This window comes from Stegostoma tigrinum, chromosome 1 (assembly GCF_030684315.1).
Source record: "Stegostoma tigrinum isolate sSteTig4 chromosome 1, sSteTig4.hap1, whole genome shotgun sequence".
In the NCBI taxonomy this organism is placed as follows: Eukaryota; Metazoa; Chordata; class Chondrichthyes; order Orectolobiformes; family Stegostomatidae; genus Stegostoma; species Stegostoma tigrinum.
The window spans coordinates 139,190,584-139,210,333 of record NC_081354.1 but is presented as its reverse complement, the minus strand read 5'-3'; the positions used below and the strand labels follow the sequence as shown (position 1 = coordinate 139,210,333).

The following is a 19,750-nucleotide window of genomic DNA, read 5'->3' as shown; positions in this document are numbered from 1 at the left end:
ACTGCCCTCTGATATGACCTGTTAAGCAGCTCAGTTGTATTAAAGAAGGTAATTCATTCTCCTAGCCTTCTGTACCCCGGATAGTTTTTATGATGGAGAGACTGTATTACAAAGAATACAGTTTTCAGATTTAACAATTTCTAGAGGCGCAAGGCTCTGCAGAAGAATCTTTAAGAATTAGGGCTTTATTATGATTGAGCAATTGTGCTTGTAAAATTTGTTCGAAGAATGGGCCATGTTTATCTATATTTTAAGGAGACACTTTTTTTGTACAATGCCTGTTGAATCATAACATAAGCATTGTTTGGGATTAATAACTTTCCATACTGTCTGTCTGCCTCTCTTGCACAGTAGTAAAACAGCTTGAGTATATTTACTAACACGGTTAACCTTGTTACTTCTTTAATTCGACATGAAATGTGGTTTTGTTTCCCCAGTTCTGTCAAAACAGAAGAATTAAAAGTCTAGCTGTTCAGGTGCGTCAGTAAATCAAGAGCAAACTGTTCACGTTTGGTCACCACTCATTATTACTACGTTTTTATTTCTAGAGGTGTGGATCGTTGCCGACACTATATGATTGAAATGCAGCCTAATGGGAAGTATGTAATACTGGGTGAAGATAAGGCCCACCCATCACTGCCAGACTTGGTGGACTATTACAAAACTGTTGGAATTCAGCCATTCATGGAGGTCCTCACTACGCCTTGTGGTCAAGTACGTAATTTGTTTCTGTATGTGGAATGCGCTGCCGGCAGTGGTAGTGGAGTCAGATAGATTAGAGACATTTCAGTGACTCTTGGATGGGCACATGGATGATAGTATAATGTAGGATATACAGGGTCATTTGATCTTAGTAGGATAATAGGTTGGCGCAACATCGTGGGCCGAAGGGTCTGCACTGTTCTATGTACATTCCTTCAGAATCTTCAGGTAATTTTATAATGTGCACCTGCTACCAACTGTCTTCTGAGCCACCTCCCTTAAATTAAATAATTAGAAATAAACCACTGTAACGCTAATTAATCATTACAGTCACACACTGACCCTCCCTTTCTCCCCAAATTCTACAAAGATATTTAATTCACTTTGTATTCTTGACCGGTATTCTTATCAACCGGACAGCTCTAAAGTGATATTGGGACTAAAAGTTTATATCTAGCAATTTTTCATGAGTTTGAGATCAGGGAGCAGTACGCTGTCAATAAGCACTAAACGTTGAGTCCAGTTTAACTTTTCTTCATACATTAGTATTCACATACTTTCTCCCTGACATTTGTGCTGCTTAGCCCATGTGTAAAACCTGTATGAGTTTGCAAATTAAACAGTACTATGTTCAGGGAACTGTAATTGTCTGTAATTGCCAGTTCAGCTCTGATAATATATTGTGGCCACATTATTCAAGCTTTTCTGGGTTTTCAAAAAATTTTGAAGCTTATTATTCTGTTACACTTTTACATAAACAGTGCCTGAGTGTGTTTTAGTTATTGCTGAGGATCTGACTCTTGCCATCTGTTTCCCACTTCCTACTTCACACTTCTCGGTACAGTTCTCAGCTCTCTCCATGCTCATACATCACTCACAAGCCTCCTGATTATGCAGGTACCTTCCTTTTTCACTGTTTTCCTGGCACTGAGCAAGGAAACAGGCTGGTAATGTCACAAAACATCTGTTGTGCTTGAGAGACAAGGGAGTCAGTGTGTGTGAGGGGAAAAATAGCAGACATCAGACGTCATGGGGAACATGTTGGGGCAAAGTAAGTGACGATGGAATTAAAAGAATAAGTTTCGGGAAAGGGCAGAGATCTGGGCATCAAGAGTGAGGAGAGAATGTGGTGCACATGCAGGAGGATGATTTAGCATTATGGATTCAGACAGCATCCAACTCTGCTATGATTTATCTTCCTTACTGTTGACAAGTTGTGTGACTTAATGCTCAGAAATTTGCAACTTGGACAAATTACTGGAATACCATTGGAACTTTTCCAATGTCAAAGCTTTTGTAAAGCGAGTAGGTAGAAAAGCAAAGCAGTTTCACATAGACAGACAAGTAAATATCTGCTTTCTTCATGAATGTGTTACGTTACAGTAATACACTTCTCCAAAAACAACTAAAGATTGTGCTACCCTCTGTTCAGTATCGTCTGCAGTCAATCAACATTTCTGTTTACTTGCCTGTACTGCTGAGCTGGCTTGTTTCTAGAATCTAGAAAAGGATTTGGAGGCAAGTCAGAATACAGCAATAGGCTGCAAAGACTCCACTTAGGTTTTTGTTCCAACCTATCTTTGTCATTTCTGTAAAGTACTCAATGTGAGCAAAAATAGGTGCAACTTGCCCTTTAAGAGCTGTTAGTTTTTTACTATCTAATGCCTAAGGGATGAAGGTGGTAACGTAACACATAATCTAAAAGGAATTAATTTAACTTCTATCATGGCAGCTACTGGAATTTAAATTCAATTGTTAAATGAGTAAAATAAAACTAGTCTCAGGAATGACAACTATTATCAATTGTCACCAAAAACATACCAGGCTCTGCGTCCTTTTTTTAAGGTAAGAAATCTGCCAACCTTTCCTTGTCTGGTCTGTGTGTGACTCCAGATCAGTGGCAAAATGATTGCTATTTGACAGGAACCCTACGGAGTTTGATGCAAGTTGGAGGATTGTCAACAACTTCAACCCTCAACAATGACATCTGGATTGTGAAAGAATTAAAAATGAAGCACGGCTGGAAATTTTATTTCTAAATTTCAAGTCCAAGGCTTTGCAATTGCATATAGCTGCCCTGTCAGTCCCATTCCACGCTCCTTTTCCACATCCTTGCAATTTCCTCTCCTTTGAGAATGCATTCTGTTTTTTAATGTCTACTATTGAATCCACTTCCACTCTATGCAATAAATTTTTTTTTCATTTAACCAGTCACTCTGATCCTCTGGTTCTTGACCCTTTTGTGAGAGTCGTAGAGATATACAGCACTGAAATAGACCCTTTGGTCCAACTCCTTCATGCCGACCAGATATCTTAAATAAATCTAGTCCCATTTGCCAGCATTTGGCCCATATCCCTCTAAAGGCTTCCTATTTGTATACCCATCTGGGTGCCTTTTAAGTGTTGTAATTGTACCAGCCTCCTCCACTTCCTCTGGCAGCCTGTTCCAAATGTGCACCACGCTCTGTGTGGAAAAAGTTGCCCCTTAGGTCCCTTTTTAAATCCTTCGCCTCTTACCTTTAAGTTGTTGGAAGCAGTTTCTCTTTTCTTCTCTTTTGCATTTGTTCTCGAAGTGTGACTATCACTGGCAAAGCTGGCATTTATTTCCGCTTCTTTACTGCCCTGGAGAAGAGTGGTGAGCCACTGTCTTGAACTGCTGCAGTCCATTTGCTGCTGACCCTCCATTGTTAACAGAGCTGTTAAGAATGGAGTTCCACCATTTTGAAGCAGCAACAGTAAAGGAGCAGCATATAGTTCATTGTTTGATGTGTTGCATGTTGGGGAAACATGTAGTTGTGTATTATTCCCATGCTCTACTGCTTTTATTCTTCTAAAGTGTAGAGATGGTAGGTTTTGAAGATGCTGTCAGAGGAGACTTGGTGAGTTTCTGCTTTGCATCTGTTGCCACAAGTGGCACTTGGTGAAGTGAGTATGTGTTCAAAATAATGGATGGGGTGATAACCAAACAGATACTTTGGCCTGGAAAGTTAGAGTCATACTGCACAGAAACAGACCTTTTGGTCCATGCTAACCAACTAAACTAGTCCCTCTTGCCTGCATTTCGCCACATGCCTCTAAACCTTTCAGATTCATGTTCCAGCCCAATGTTGTTGGAACTGCACTTATACAGATAAAATAGGAAGAGTTGCATCAAGCAGACGACTTGTGCCTTGTAGATGGTAGTCAAACCTGGGGGAGATTAGTTCTTTGCTGCAGAATTCCCAGCCTCTGACTTGCTCTCAAACCATGTTGTGTGGCTGGTCCAATGCTATTTTTGGTTGATGGTGACAAATCAGCTGATGATAATGCCATAGGACCTTAAGGGAGCATGATTAGACTCTCCCTTGTTGGAGGCGGTTATGACCTGCCATTTGTGCAAAGGGATAGTTATTTAACCCTTAGCAGCCCAAGCCCAAATGTTGGATGTGGTTACAGATTTCTTCAGTTTGACGAGTTGGAAATGGAGTGACATATGCAGTCACCAGCGAACACAGCCATTCCTGATGTAATGTTGGAGGGTAGGCCATCAAAGCAGCTGAAGATAATTGGGCCTAAAGGAGTTCTTGCTCAATGTCCTGGGACTTGGCTCATTGGCCTCCAGTAATCACAACAACCATTTATGTAACAACACTGTTAAACTACCATGCTCCAATCATGACTAAACATCTGTTAAATCGACTCAGTCTGTTCTGCTCAAAGTGACTACCACAGCTTTTTCAGTCTCTCAGGTAACTTTAAGCCTTTTCTGGAACTATAGCAGTAAATGTCTTCACCTCCTTCCCAACACGTGACACCCAGAACTGGTCACAAAACCACAGCTGTGCCTGAAATCTTCCATTATTTAGATTTAGCAAAATCCCTTGGCATTTGTACCCTGTTTCCAAAGGTCAAAATTCCATGCATTTTAGTTTAGGAGTATAGTTTCACAAATAGCAATTAAATAGGTGGACAGATGATCAGGTTTTGGTCTCATGGATTGAGAAAGGGATGTTGTTCTTCAGGTTTTGCCACTTAATACTTTTAAGTTTACCAAGGGCTAGCAGCTAAAACCTCAATGTAGCAACTGGTGGAAAAGGTGGCACCTCTGCCAGTACAGTACTCCCTAAGTAGTGCTTTGAGAAATCAGTGTGGTTTATGAGCTCAACATTTGCAATAGGGCTTAAGTCTCTAACTTTTTAGATGTGGGTGAAGGTATGTCTAATGTGCACTTAAAAGATATTTTGTTATGACACACAACATAAGGTAGTTAAATTTACCCAACACTGTTTCACATGTGATAATGCAACATTTTCCCCTTTTAGAAATGTGACCATGAGCCGGATTATGAAGAGCTCAGAAATTTTTCAGTGACAACCAACACTCGAGACAAATCAAGTTTTAGTACTGCAGCTGATAACTCGACTCATGACCGAGTGCACAATGAGCTGTCTAAGCTTTTTATACCACCTGACTCACCGTTGTCACTCCAGCCTCAAGTGCCTCCAGTGATGAGAAAGATCACAGACAGAAAGCTTCAGGCTGCTGCTTCTGGGCGCTCAGCTGCAATGAATTCAGAAAACTGGATTGAGGACGAGCATGAAGGAGGCAAACGCACATTCCCCAGGCTGTACCCTTCAATACGCTTGGCAATGAGGGAGATTCAGCAAGTTCATGAGGTATGTACAACTGCTGTGCTGGACTTATGCTAGCTAGAGGGTTCGGTTTCACACGTTCATTTTAGGGACGCATTGTATTTGGAACTGGAAATTATTGCAATTGCATTTTTAAAGAATTCTCTGTAATATTTAGTACTTAACTTCCTGGATACCTTTTATCTAATTTAATGAGCATCCTGAAATTTTAACATTGCTAGAAATTGGGAGTGTAAGAAGTGAGATAATGTTTTCCTACCTATCAACTGCTTGGCGAAATTCAGCAGGGATTTGAGTCTGCTCTTATCTATCTAATCACAGTCAAGAATTCACAATTAACAAGCTGTCTTCTGGTTCACATTTGTTGGCCCTGGTATCCTCCAACAATCTATCCTTGCCACCCTGCATCTACTATTTTTCATTGTTACGCTGCCCATTGACGACAATAACTGAAACATACCAGATTTCACAAGTGACATAAAGACAAACAGCACAATCCTGCCAGCAGCTCTCTTGACCTTTCCATTGTGTCTAATTTGTGAGACTGCTTATTCATCATCCAGGACTGGGTGAGCAGAAATGCCCTCCATTTAGTTAATGGAAAGACAGCAGCCTTTGTTTTCAGATACCATCACAAAATAGCAGATGGAAGGATGGAAGTGTGAAAGTTGCAAAGTGAGGCTGATACATACTGTCTGTGTTATATTTGACTGACAGGTGACTTTTTAACCACAAAGACCACCTATTTTCACCTTCATAACATTCCCTGGCTCCACCCCTGGCTCAATTAATCTGCTGAAACCCTCATCCAAGCCTTTGTTGGACTTAACTATTCTAATGTACTTCTGCAAATAGAGTATACCCTGTGTAATCATGACACCCATAACCATAAAAGTGCAGCCAGTGAAAAATTCACTCATTACCACACTGCTCGCTGTTCTACACAGCTTTTGATTTTTAAAACATTCTCATCTTTTACAACTCTACATGGCCTCTGACTTTTGTGTAATCTCCTCCAAATGGACAACTCTCCAAAATATTTGCACTCCTCTAATTCTGCCCTCTTGAGCATCTCCAGTTTTAATGACTGTAATATTGGCAATCACACCATCTTTCCATAAGCCGCAAGCCACTTTACCTTGCATTTCACCTTTAAGACACATTTTTGAAAATCTGCCTCTTTGGTCAAGCATTTTGCCCATCTATCTTAATATATCTTTGCATGGCTCAGTACTATACTTTATAATCTTCTGTGAAGTGCTTTAGGTTTTTCTTCTATTATATTAAATGTTCTACATAAATATAAGATGGTTTTTTCAATACCTGAAACTATTCTAATCAATTTTGTGGGGGGAAAAAAAAAGCTGAAATTTTCTTTGACCATAGGATGTTGGACCACAAATCTAACTAGGACTACTTGCCTTTCGACTCTGAGTTGATCTTAAAAAGTTAATTTTATGAAGTGGGTGAAAAAAAATCTTGCAAGAACCTTTTTCCACAAGATGCCGTTAAAGTAGTAACTAACCTATGTGTAGTAAGGTCTTCGTGTCGTTTGCTCTTGAATTTGGATTTTAGAATTTAGCTTGTGGTATTTGGGTATTCTGTGTCTCTGAGTTTAGTGATTAACTTGTAAGAATTTCTGTAGCCGTGGTAATTTATTTAAAAACAATGAGAGAAAGACTTCAGGAAAGAAATTGCTGTGTTTACATTGAGAGAATGTTACCATTGAACAGAGTAAACGTTATACATTAGGCTACGGTTGAGAAAGCTAGAGATTTAATATCTTTCCTTTTGAATAAGAGAAATACCCAAAGCTCGGGAATATTTTTCTTTCTTTAAAAGTTTCTGACAATGCTGCAAGGCACTTGGCTGAAACTGTTGTAGAAAACCAATGCTCCTGAGAAAGGATGAAGCTTACAGTTATAAAACTACACTCCTGGAATGTAAGGCGCTTAGTGACATTTCTGAGAAGTTTTTGAAGTTTAACCAGAATTTTTTTCAGTTAAAACTCTGAAGGGATTACTTGAAGGTGAAAGATTAAACTCATTTGCTGCGGGAAGAGGCTGCCAGATTCTCAAAACTGGGATTTGAAGTTACAGTTAAAATGAGACAAACAAAATGATAGGAATTCTTTCTGGTACACATATTCTAAAGGGGTGCTTTTGGGATTAATGGTCTTATATTTTTGTGATGAGAAATCGTTAGACATGTATTATATATAATTAATTTATTTTTATTCCTTTTTAGTTGCATTTTCCTCGTGCAATTAACTTCTGTTTTACTGTTGAACCAGAATCTGCAGCATTACGTATTTGTGTTTAAGCAAAATCTTTCTTCCTTAAAACAAATAAAAAGAATGTGAAGCTGTGTTGTTGCATATATCAGCATGGTGAACATTATTATTCTATTGGCAGCCTACTGGTAGGGTAATCGTATCGGGTCATTTTTCCTTTTTGTTCAGCAGGTTGTCTGACACAAGCAGTGTTATCCCTTGGGGAGATCTAATCCAGTTTACTGAATTTGCACAGCACAAATCTCTTCAGCATTCACTTTGCTTTTTGTGACCCGCCTGGTTTGTCGGAGCTTCAGCGGAAACAGTGCTGCATGAATAAAGTTCTCCCTTTTTTTTCAGTTTACTGGAATATAAGCAGTGCAATTTCTGTATACCACAGGGCTCAGTGACTCTCAATTATTTCCTCATTGCTCAGTTTCTTCAAAGGATTTTTTTTGTTGAACAATGACTTTTGTAGACTCCTACATGAAAATCAGCACTAGAGACAGGCATCAGTATGTTATCAGGTCCTGTAGGATGCTCCTGGCAGTTAATGTAAAATAAAAGAAAAGAACTGTGGATGCTGGAGATCTGGAGGTTGAACAGTTGCTGAAGGGTGGCATGCAGGTGCAGCAGACACCTGAGGAAAGCTAATGACATGCTGGCCTTCATAACAAGAAGATCTGAGTACAGGAGTAGGGATGTCTTAGCTACGGTTGTACAGGGCCTTGGTGAGGCCACACCTTCAGTATTATGTGCAGTTTTGGTCTCCTAGTCTGAGGAAGGGCGTTCTTGCTGTTGAGGGAGTCCAGCGAAGGTTCACCAGACTGATTCCCGGGATAGCAGGACTGACACGTGAAGAAAATCTGGATTGACTGGGCTTGTGCTTGTTAGAATTTAGAAGAATGACGGAGGGGATCTCATAGAAACACATAAAATCCTGATGGGACTAGACAGGCTAGATGCAGGAAGAATGTTCCCAATACTGAGGAAGTCCAGAACTAGAGGTCACGGTCTAAGAATAAGGGGTAAGCCACTCAGGACTGAGATGAGGAAGAGAATTGCTTCACTCGGAGTTGTGATCCCGTGGATTTCTCTCCCACAGGTAGTTGTTGGGGCCAGTTAATTATATATATTCAAGAGGGAGCTAGACGTGGCCCTTGCAGCTAAAGGGATCAAGGGGTATGGAGAGAAACTGGGAGTGGGATATTGAAATTGCATGATCAGCCATGATTATATTGAATGGTGCTGCAGGCTCAAAGAGCCGAATGGCCTACTCCTGCGCCATTCTCTGTTTGTTTCTATCAGAAACCGCTGACAAAGCTCAGCAGGTTTAACAGCATCTTTGGGAAGAAAGCAGAGTTGAGTGACATTTCATCAGGCCTGTTGAATTTCTCCAGCAATTTCTGTTTCTGTTATTAATGTCATCATTAGCTCTACTTCTTTTCATTATTTAAGTTGCTTATGAACATTTTGATAGATGACTTTTTTGTGAAATGTCTTGTAGTTAAATTTAAAGCATGACTACCAAGCGAATACTTGGAGTTTAACCACCAGTAAATATTTTGTTTTGACAGCAACAATCTCTGTTTCATGGCCGTAACAGTGGAGAGGAATTTGTGCCAGACCTCCCTCCGAAGCAGTTTAAGGAGCGACATAGAATTCAATTACTAGGATCAGAACACTACAATAAAAAATAAATGGTTTGTAAGATGCAGCTTAAACACCTACGTTATGCTGATGTTCAGATTATAAAATGTCTGAGCAACAAAACAACATGTAGTTTGCTGACCCATAAAACGTTTATGTGTGACACAGGCATCTGTTCTTCCTCGTGGCCTCATGGCCAATTCATAGAAACATAGAAATAGGAGTGGGAGTAGGCCATTCAGCGCTTTGACCCTGCTCTGCCATTCAACAAGATCACAGCTGATCATCCAGCTCTGCACCCTGTTCCCACTTTCTCCCAAGCCCTTTGATTCCCTTTAACCCAAAGAACTGCGTCTGACTCCTTTTTGATGACATTGAATGTTTTGGCCTCAACTGCTTTCTGTGGCAGAAAATTCCACAGGTACTCCACTCTCTGGGTGAAGAAATTTCTCTTCATCTCAGTTATAAATGATCTACTTCATATCCTTAAACTGTGACTCGTGGTTCTGGAATTCCCAGCTATCAGGAACTTCTTCCGGTATTTACTCTGTCTAATCCTGCTAGAAGTCTATAGGTTTTCGAAACTCCCTTCCCTCTTATAAGCTCCAGTGAATCCAGTCTTCTTCTTATGCCAATCTTGCCATCCCAGGAGTCAGTCTGGTAAATCTTTATTGCACTCCCCTGATAATCAGAAAAAGCTTTGCTTGGATAAGGAATCCAAAACTGCACGCATTGTTCCTGGTGTGGTCACAACAGTCTTGTACAATTGCAGCAAGACATCCTTGCTCCTGTGCTCGCATCCTCTCGCTAGGAAGGTCAACCATTTGTTGCCCCCGAGCGCGCACTTTCAGTGACTGGTGTACAAAGATGGCTCTCTCTCCTTCCTGCTTCCCCATCCCCCCCCCCGACCTGCCCTGCTCAATCTAGTGCCAGTCAGATAATAACCTGCCTTCCTGTTTTGTTACCTAAGTGGATGTACTCATTTATCCACATTCGTATTTCATCTGCCATGCTTTTGCCTACTCAGCTCATCCAAATTACACCTGAATCATCCCTGTGTCCACCTCCCACCCAATTTCATGTCATCAGCAAACCTGAAGATATTACATTTAGTTCTGTCCTCTCAATCGTTCATATGATGTTAAATGATGATGGATACTATTTTTAAGCCTATTTCGTGATGGATAGTGTGATGGAAAACCTGCGGGAATGCTATAGTGAGATGGTTTTTAATGGTGCACTGTTATTAAGTGATGTAATGATGGAAACTAGGTGTTCCTACGTCTTGTTTCTTGGCAAACATCCAATTTCAATTGGAGACTGGTGAATCATGATTTCAATAGGGAGACTGTACGAAGGAGGGAAATTCAGAAAAAGACACCCCCTGTTATTTGGGAAGCTGCACTCTTGTGGAGTATTGTCTTACAGCCCTTTCTATGACCCCAGGTTCCCCATCCCCTCACACCCCGCCCCCGCCACAACCGCCCAAAGGGGATCTCCCTCGTTCTCACACACCACCCACCAACCTCCAGATACAATGCATCATCCTCCGACACTTCCGCCATCTACAATCCGACCCCACCACCCAAGACATTTTTCCTTCCCCACCCCTGTCTGCTTTCCGGAGAGACCACTCTCTCCGTGACTCCTTTGTTCGCTCCACACTGCCCTCCAACCCCACCACACCCGGCACCTTCCCCTGCAACCGCAGGAAATGCTACACTTGCTCCCACACCTCCTCCCTCACCCCTATCCCAGGCCCCAAGATGACTTTCCACATTAAGCAGAGGTTCACCTGCACATCCGCCAATGTGGTATACTGTATCCATTGTACCCAGTGTGGCTTCCTCTACATTGGGGAAACCAAGCGGAGGCTTGGGGACCGCTTTGCAGAACACCTCCGCTCGGTTCGCAATAAACAACTGCACCTCCCAGTCGCAAACCATTTCCACTCCCCCTCCCATTCTTTAGATGACATGTCCATCATGGGCCTCCTGCAGTGCCACAATGATGCCACCTGAAGGTTGCAGGAACAACAACTCGTATTCTGCTTGGGAACCCTGCAGCCCAATGGTATCAATGTGGACTTCACCAGCTTCAAAATCTCCCCTTCCCCCACCTCATCCCAAAACCAACCCAGTTCGTCCCCTCCCCCCACTGCACCACACAACCAGCCCAGCTCTTCCCCTCCACCCACTGCATCCCAAAACCAGTCCAACCTGTCTCTGCCTCCCTAACCTGTTCTTCCTCTCACCCATCCCTTCCTCCCATCTCAAGCCGCGCCTCCATTTCCTACCTACTAACCTCATCCCACCTCCTTGACCTGTCTGTCTTCCCTGGACTGACCTATCCCCTCCCTACCTCCCCACCTATACTCTCCTCTCCACCTATCTTCTTTTCTCTCCATCTTCGGTGCGCCTCCCCCTCTCTCCCTATTTATTCCAGAACCCTCACCCCATCCCCCTCTCTGATGAAGGGTCTAGGCCCGAAACGTCAGCTTTTGTGCTCCTGAGATGCTGCTTGGCCTGCTGTGTTCATCCAGCCTCACATTTTATTATCTTGGATTCTCCAGCATCTGCAGTTCCCATTATCACTTCCGCATGAGTGCTGTTTTGCTAGGAGAGTTGAATTATGTGACTGGATGTATCAGTGAAAAGCAAAGAAAAGACAACAAAAGATGCCATTGAAGCTAATGAAGGTGGAATAGCTTTACATGACAGCTGCTGCTTTCACCATCTACAAGGGTGAAAAGGAGATATAAACTGCACTTGACATGGGGAGTGGTATTCAGAGGCTGATCTTTACCTGGTGATTTAAAGATTTGCTAATGAGTGTTTTGCACAATTCAGGCAAACATCTCCACTAATGAAGCTATCAATGGTAATGAGATAGCATGTGGGCTAAACTCTCCTATGTCTTATGGTCTTACAGCTGTCAATTGTAGCATTTATAACTACAAAAATATCTCCTGACTATCTATGAAGTGTTATCGAGTAGAATTTTGTCCTCGACATTAATATCGTCACTAAGCTATGAAAAGCAGCCTCTAATTTTATTTGAATTCTAATAAAATGAGCCAGTAAACTTAGCACAAATTGTGTGGATTTTCTGATGTTATAATTGACACAATTGTCTTTCAGGCTGAAGATTTCAAGTATGTGTCAACATGTGGCTGAAGAGAGATGATACTTCCGATATGTTTATCTCTATAAAATAAAATGCTTCTATTTCTCTGAGATAAGATACAAAGTTTATCTTGACCTGCATGTGCAGGGCATATGATGTAGGGTCTCCAGTGAATATTTTGCACAATTCTATTTTTGAATAGATTTTTTCATATTACAAAGTATTGTCAATAATTGCAAAAAGCTGCTTGTTATGGTGTGTTTATATTTTCATTCCATGTTCTGTAATTAGCTTTTTTATATGCCAGTGATCTGTTCTTTAACGTGTTTGCAGGAAAATAATCTGTACAACTATTAAAAATGACAAAATGTGAGTATCAAAGTTGTTTCTTGAGCCTTTTTCATTCATAGTTAACTGAGGGGTTACTCTGGATGCTGGAAGTCTGAGTTATAAATCAAAAGTACTGTAAAATATCAGTGGTGAGAGAAACAGAAGTAATATTTCAGATGCATGATCTTTTGTCAAAACTGCAAAACATTGCAAATGTAGTGGGTTTTAAGTGACCCCATGTCAGATAAAGCAAATTAATTAACATCAGATGACATGTTTATTCAAAAGTGCAATGGGGGAAAAACAATAGCACTGAGACAATTTTCAAATGGGAATAGCTGAAACATTACCAGCATCTGCTGGTTGAGGGGAGAAAAACGTAACCAGTGATTATGGTATAAAATGTTGACCAGAAACTGAATTGGACCCTTATATAAATACAGTGTCAACAACAGATCATAAGACAAAACAGATGAGTTATAGCAGCAGAATTAGAGCATTCATACTCTGATGGAGAGTCTAGGCCCGAAACGTCAGCTTTTGTGCTCCTGAGATGCTGCTGGGCCTGCTGTGTTCATCCAGCCTCACATTTTATTATCTTCTATCCAGCCCATTGAGTCTGTTTTGCCATTTGTTCATGGCTGATGTACTTCTCAACCCCATTCTCCTGCCTTCTTCCTTTTAACCCTTGATCCAGTTACTCACCAGGAACCTATCCATCTCTGTCTTAAATACATTCAGTGACTTGGCTCCACAGCACTCCGGCTGAAGAAATTCCTTCTCCTCCCAACTCTAAAAAGTTGTCCCTTTGTTCTGAGGTTGTGTCTTTGGATCCCAGTCTCTCCTACTGGTGGAAAGACCTTCTCCACATCCACTCTATCAAGTCCTTGCAGTATTCTATAAGCTTCAATCAGATACCCCCTCCTAAACTCCACTGAGTACACACCCACAGTCTTCAGCTGCTCCTCATGACAAGCCCGTCATCCTCGGGACCATTCTTGTAAACCTCCTCTGGACTCCCTTCAAAACCAGCACATCCATCTTTAGATATGGGACCCAAAACTGCTCACAATACTCCAAATGTGAACTGATCAGAACCTTGTACAGCCTCAGCAGTATATCCCTACTCTTGCCTCCTAGCCCTCTTGAAGTGAATGTAATGTGGCATTTGCTGCCTTAACCTATCTCTGTGCTCTCTGCAAGCTTAGCAACAATACCCTCAGTTCCTTCATCTGGATCATTTAAAGTATATAACAAGCAGTTGGGGTCTCAACACTGACCTCGGCACAGCTCCACTAGTAAAAACAAAACTGCTTATCCCCATTCTCTGCCTTCTACCAGTCCCTTGCCCCTAACACTGTGTGCTCTTATTTAGCATCTTCCCATGTAGCACCTTGTCAAAGGGTTTCTGGAAATCAAAACAGATCACATCCACTGGCTCTCCTTTGTATATCATGCTCATTACCTCCTTGAAGATTTCTAACAGATTTGTAAGGCATGTCCTCCCTTGATGAAACTGTGCTGTCTGAGCCCTATTTACCATGCATTTGCAAGTACTCCACATTCTCATTCAACATAATGGATTCTCAATTCTTACCAACAACTGAGATCAGGCTAACAAAGTGTGGAGCTGGATGAACACAGCCGGCCAAGCAGCATCTCAGGAGCACAAAAGCTGACGTTTCAGGCCTAGACCCTTCATCAGAAAAAGGCTTTTTCTCATGAAGGGTCCAGGCCCGAAACGTCAGCTTGTCTGCTCCTAAGACACTGCTGGGCCTGCTGAGTTCATCCAGCTCCACACTTTGTTATCTTGGATTCTCCAGCATCTGCAGTTCCCATTATCTGAGATCAGCCTGACTGGCCTGTAATTTCTCATCTGTCTCCCTTTTTAATTGGGTGTTACATTAGCCATTTCCCAGTCCTGTGAGACCCTGACTTCAGTGATTCCTGAAGGATCACTAGCAATGCATTTAAATCCACCTCAGCTCTCTCTTTCAGAAGCCTGGGGTGTAGTGCATGTAGTTCAGGAGTTTGATCCCTCTTCAGAGCTTATAGCTTCCCCAACACCTTCTCCTTCATCATGGTCAGTATAATCACATATGCTGCTGGTGTATTCCACTGTGAAAACTGATGCAATGCATATATTCCGTTCCTCTGGCATTTATTTGTTCCCCATTATTACTACTCCAGCCTCATTTTTCCAGTGGTTCAATATCTACACTTGCCTCTCTCCTACCTTTTCATACATCTTTAAAAACAAAACAATCTTCATTTATATTACAAGCTAACTTACTCTCATGTTCATCTTCTCCCCACTTTATTGCTTATTTTAGTTATCCTCTGTTTTTTAAAGGTTTCCCAATCCTCTGGTTTCCCACTAATCATCACTACATTGTATGTTTTCTCTTTTTTGCTTCTGTACTGCCCCTGACTTCCCTTGTCAGCCATGATTGCTTATCCTCCTTTTGTATGTTTCTTCCTCCTTGGTAGGTGCAGTAGAAATGTATCCAAAGTTATCTCCACATACTCCATGCAGTTGTTGCTCCCTAGTCTACCCTGCTAAGCACCCTTTCCAACTAACTCTGATCAGCTCCTCCCTCATATCTTTGTAATTTCCTTGACTCAACTATAATACCGTCACATCTAATTCCATCTTCTCCCTCTAAAACTATGGGGTGAATTCTATTCTATTGTGGTCACTGCCCCCTAAGGGTTCCTTAAGCTCCCTAATCAAGTCTGTCTCATTACAAATGACTAAATCCAGAACTGCTTGTTCACTAATGGTCTCTACTATAAGCTGCTCCAAAAAAAATCCTTCAGACATTCAATGAATTTATTTTCTTGACATCTGATTTTCCCAGGCCATCTGTGTATTGGAGTGCCCAATCATTATTTTAATAGTCCCTTTTTCTTATGCCTTTTCAATCTCCCAATTTTCTTTCTACCACGCCCTCATTACTGCTCAGAATGCCATTCAAGGTCCTTTCCCCTCTTACGACCCCCAACCCCTTGTGGTTCCTCAACTCTATCCACACAGGTTCTACGCCTTCTGAATCTATAATCCTGTAAGAAGATAGGAATTCTGTGGTGGGTCACTCACTGTCTGTCTCCCCCTGACTCTGCCCACCATCTTTCAGGCACAACTCAGAAGTGCAATGGAATACTTTCTTTTTGCCCAATGAGTGCAGTTGCAACACCTCTCAAACTTGACATCATGCAAGATAAAGCAACCACTTATTCGGGATCCTATCTACTACCTTCAGCATTGACTTCCTCTACCACTAATGTCCAGTAGCACAATGTGTACCATCGAGGAGGTGCACTGCAAAAATTTATCAAAGATCCTTTAACAGCATTTCCAAGCCCATGACGTTGACCTCTGGAAGGATAAGGGCCGCTACAGGAGTTTGCCATGGAGTTGCCTTTTTTGAACCACTGCAGTTCATGCACTGTAGGTAGACCCACGGTGCCATTAGGAAAGGAGTTCCAAGATTTTGTTCAGGTGACATTGAAGGAACAACAATATATTTCCAAGTCAGGATGGTGAGTGGCTTGAAGGGGAACTTGCAGGCTGCAGCCCTTCTGCGTATCAGCACCCCTTCGTTCTTCAAGATGCAAGTGGCCATGAGTTTCGAAGGTAGTGTTTGAGGATCTTTGAATTTCCACAGTGCATCTTGTAGATAGTGCACACTGCTGCTACTGTGTGTAGGTGGTAGGGCAGTGAATACTTGGGCATGTGGTGCTAAGCAAGTGGTCTGATTTGTCTTTGATGGTGTTAAACGTCTTGAGTGTTGTTGCAGCTGCACCCATCCAGGCAAGTGGGGAGTATTCCTCCTTATTCCTGACTTATGCCTTGTTGACGGTGGGCAGGTTTTTGGGAAGTCAGGAGGTGAGTTACAAACAGCAAGATTCTGAATTTCTGATCTGCTCATCCACATCAGTTATATAAAACAACAAAAAGCCGTGGCCCCAGCACCAATCCCTGCAATACACTGCTGGTCACAAACCTCCAGTCTGAAAAGCAACCTTCCACCACCACCACCCTCTGTCTCCCACCTCCAAGCCATTTTTGTATCCAAATGTTTAGCTCCCCCTGGATTCAATGTGATCTGACCTTGCTAACCAGCTTACCATGCGGAACCTTATCGAACACCAGATGTGAAGATAGGATGAATGGTTAGTAATTTTGCAGATGTAAAATTAGTGATGTAGTGGACAGTGAGAAAGGTTACCTCAGAGTACAATGGGACCTTTGATCAGGTGGGCTGATGGGCAGAGGAGTTTAATTGAGATATATGTGAAGTGTTGCATTTTGAGAAGGCAAATCAGGGCCAGACTTACATACTTAATTCTGGGGAGTGTTGCTAAACAAAGACCATAAGACCATAAGCCATAGGAGTGGAAGTAAGGCCATTTGGCCCATCAGGTCCATGCTGCCATTTAAATCATGGCTGATGGGCATTTCACCACCACTTCCCTGCACTCTCCCCGTAGCCCTTGATTCCTTTTGAGATCAAGAATTTGTCAATCTCTGCCTTGAAGGCATCCAACGTCCCGGCCTCCACTGCACTCTGTGGCAATAAATTCTACAAGCCCACCACTCTGGCTGAAGAAATGTCGTCTCATTTCAGTGACCTTGGGGTGCAGGTCTGTAGTCCCCTGAAGGTGAAGCCAGGGACAGACTGTGCAGTGAAGTGTTTGTTGTACTTATCTTTATTGGCCAATGTGCCAGGTATAGGAGTTAGGATGCCATGTTGCAGCTGTAAGGACATTGATTCGGCCACTTTTGGAATACTGTGTTCAGTCCTACTCTCCTTGCTATAGGGAAGATGTTGTTAAACTTGAAAGGGTGCTGAAACGATTTACAAGGATGTTTCCAGGGTTGGAAAGCTTGAGCTGCAGTGAGAGGCTGCATAGACCAGGGCCATTTTCCCTGGAGTGTCTTTAGAGATTGACTTCGTAGAAGTTTATAAAGTCAAGAGGAGCATAGATAGGGTGAACAGCCAAGCTCTCTTTTCCAGGCTAGGCGAGTCCAAAACCAGAGGGCTTAGGTTTAAGGTGAGAGGGGAAAGATATAAAAGGGACCTGAGGGGTAACTTTTTCATGCATAGAGGGTGGTGCATATATGGAATGAGCTGCCAGATGAAGTGATGGATGTTGGTACAATTACAGCATTTTAAAAGGCATCTGGATAGTATATGGTTAGGAAGCGTTGAGAGGAACATGGGCCAAATGCTGGACAGTGGGACCAGCTGGGCCCAGCAGAGGGCAGCAATGATGCTGCTAGGTGACAAAGTGTGAAGCTGGATGAACACAGCAGGCCAAGCAGCATCTCAGGATCGCAGAGAGCTGAAGAAGGGTCTAGGCCCGAAACATCAGCCTTTGTGCTCCTGACATACTGCTTGGCCTGCTGTGTTCATCCAGCTCCACACTTTGTTATCTTGGATTCTCCAGCGTCTGCAGTTCCCATTATCACTGATGCTGCTAGGTGGCTGAGGCAAAGATTTGTATCGGTGCAGTCACTACCAGCCGAAGGAGGACCTCAGCAAGGCACCCTCTGAGTGAAGGCGAGAGGCCAGCAGAGGGCAGCAACGACATTGATACAAAGATATGTAGAGGGACGGGTAGTATTGAGGATCTGAGCAGGCTGCAGAAGGCTTTGGACAGGTTAGGACAGTGAGCAAAGAAGTGGCAGATGGCATACAATGTTGGAAATTGTGAGGGCATGCACTTTGATAAGAAGAAGAATAGAAGCATGGACTATTTTCTAAATGGGGAGAAAATTCAGAAGTCTAAAGTGCAAAGAGACTTGGGAGTTCCAGTCCAGGATTCTCTCAAGGTAAACTTGAGGGTGAGTCCGTAGTCAGGAAGGCAAATGCAAATTTGGCGTTTATTTTGAGATGACTTGAATACAAAAGCATGGAAGTACTTCTGATGCTCTATAAGGCTCTGGTCAGGCCGCATTTGGAGTATTGTGCACAGTTTTGGGCTTCATATCTTAGGAAGGATGTACTGGCCCTGGAGCGGGTTCAGAGGAGGTTCACAAGAATGGTCCTGGGTTAACATGTGAGGAATGTTTGAGGACTCTGGGTCTGTACCATTGGGGTTTAGAAAGATGAGGAGGGATCTAATTAAAGTTTACAGTATACTGAATGGCCTGGACACAGTGGATGTTGGGAAGGCATTTCCATTGGTAGGAGAGACTAGGACCCGAGAGCACAGCCTTAGAGCCTTAGAGGAAGGCCTTTTAGATCAGACATAAGGATAAACCTCAGCCAGAGAGTGGTGAATCTGTGGAGTTCACTGCCATGGAGGGCTGTAGAGGCCAGGTCATTGATTATATTTAAGATGGAGATAGACAGGTTTTTGATTGTCAAGGGGATCAAGGGTTACAGGGAGAATGGAGTTGAAAAACTTATCAGCCATGATTGAATGGCAGAGCAGACTCGATGGGCTGAATGGCCCACCTTCTGCTCTAATGGTCTTGTGGTCTATTAATTTAGAATATCTGGTCGGCATAGATGAGCTGCACCAAAGGGTTGGTTTCTGTACTGCACAACTTTACAACCATGTGCTCTTATAGCCGCCATACTTGTATGGTAAGTCCAGCTCAGTTTCTAGTCAAATGTACCCTTCAAGATGTTGATATTGGAATAGTCAGTAATGGGAATGCCGTCTCTTATTGGTGATGGTCATTGCTTGGTAGTTAAGTGGCATGAATGTTACTTGTCACTTGTCAGCCCAAACCTGGAGATTATCTAGGTATTGCTGCAATTAAAAACGGACTGCTGCAGTGTCTGAGGAGTCATGAATAGTGCTGAACACTGTGCAATGATTAGTGAACATCCCCACTTCTGACATCATAATGGGGGAAAGCAGCTGAAGATGGTTGGGCCTAGGAAGCAACTCTGAGGAACTCCTGCTGAGATGTCCTGGAGCTGAGATGACTATCCTCTCAGCCACAACCATCTTTTTATTTGCCAGGTATGACTCCAACCAGTGGACACTTTTCCCCCAGACTTCCATTTTTACCCAATTT

General features: G+C 42.5%; 1 protein-coding gene across 1 annotated transcript in view; it reads left to right on the top strand.

Annotated features, from left to right (window-relative positions):
* LOC125461500 (myosin-IIIb) overlaps positions 1 to 12,749 on the top strand; it is a 157,001-nt gene extending 144,252 nt beyond the window's left edge. The window contains exons 27-30 of the mRNA XM_048550397.2: positions 549 to 714; positions 5,004 to 5,357; positions 9,183 to 9,308; positions 12,396 to 12,749. Coding sequence (XP_048406354.1) covers positions 549 to 714; positions 5,004 to 5,357; positions 9,183 to 9,305 — 643 coding nt within the window. The 3' untranslated portion in view covers positions 9,306 to 9,308; positions 12,396 to 12,749. The remainder of the gene's footprint in view (positions 1 to 548; positions 715 to 5,003; positions 5,358 to 9,182; positions 9,309 to 12,395) is intronic.
* Positions 12,750 to 19,750: the final 7,001 nt, after the last annotated feature.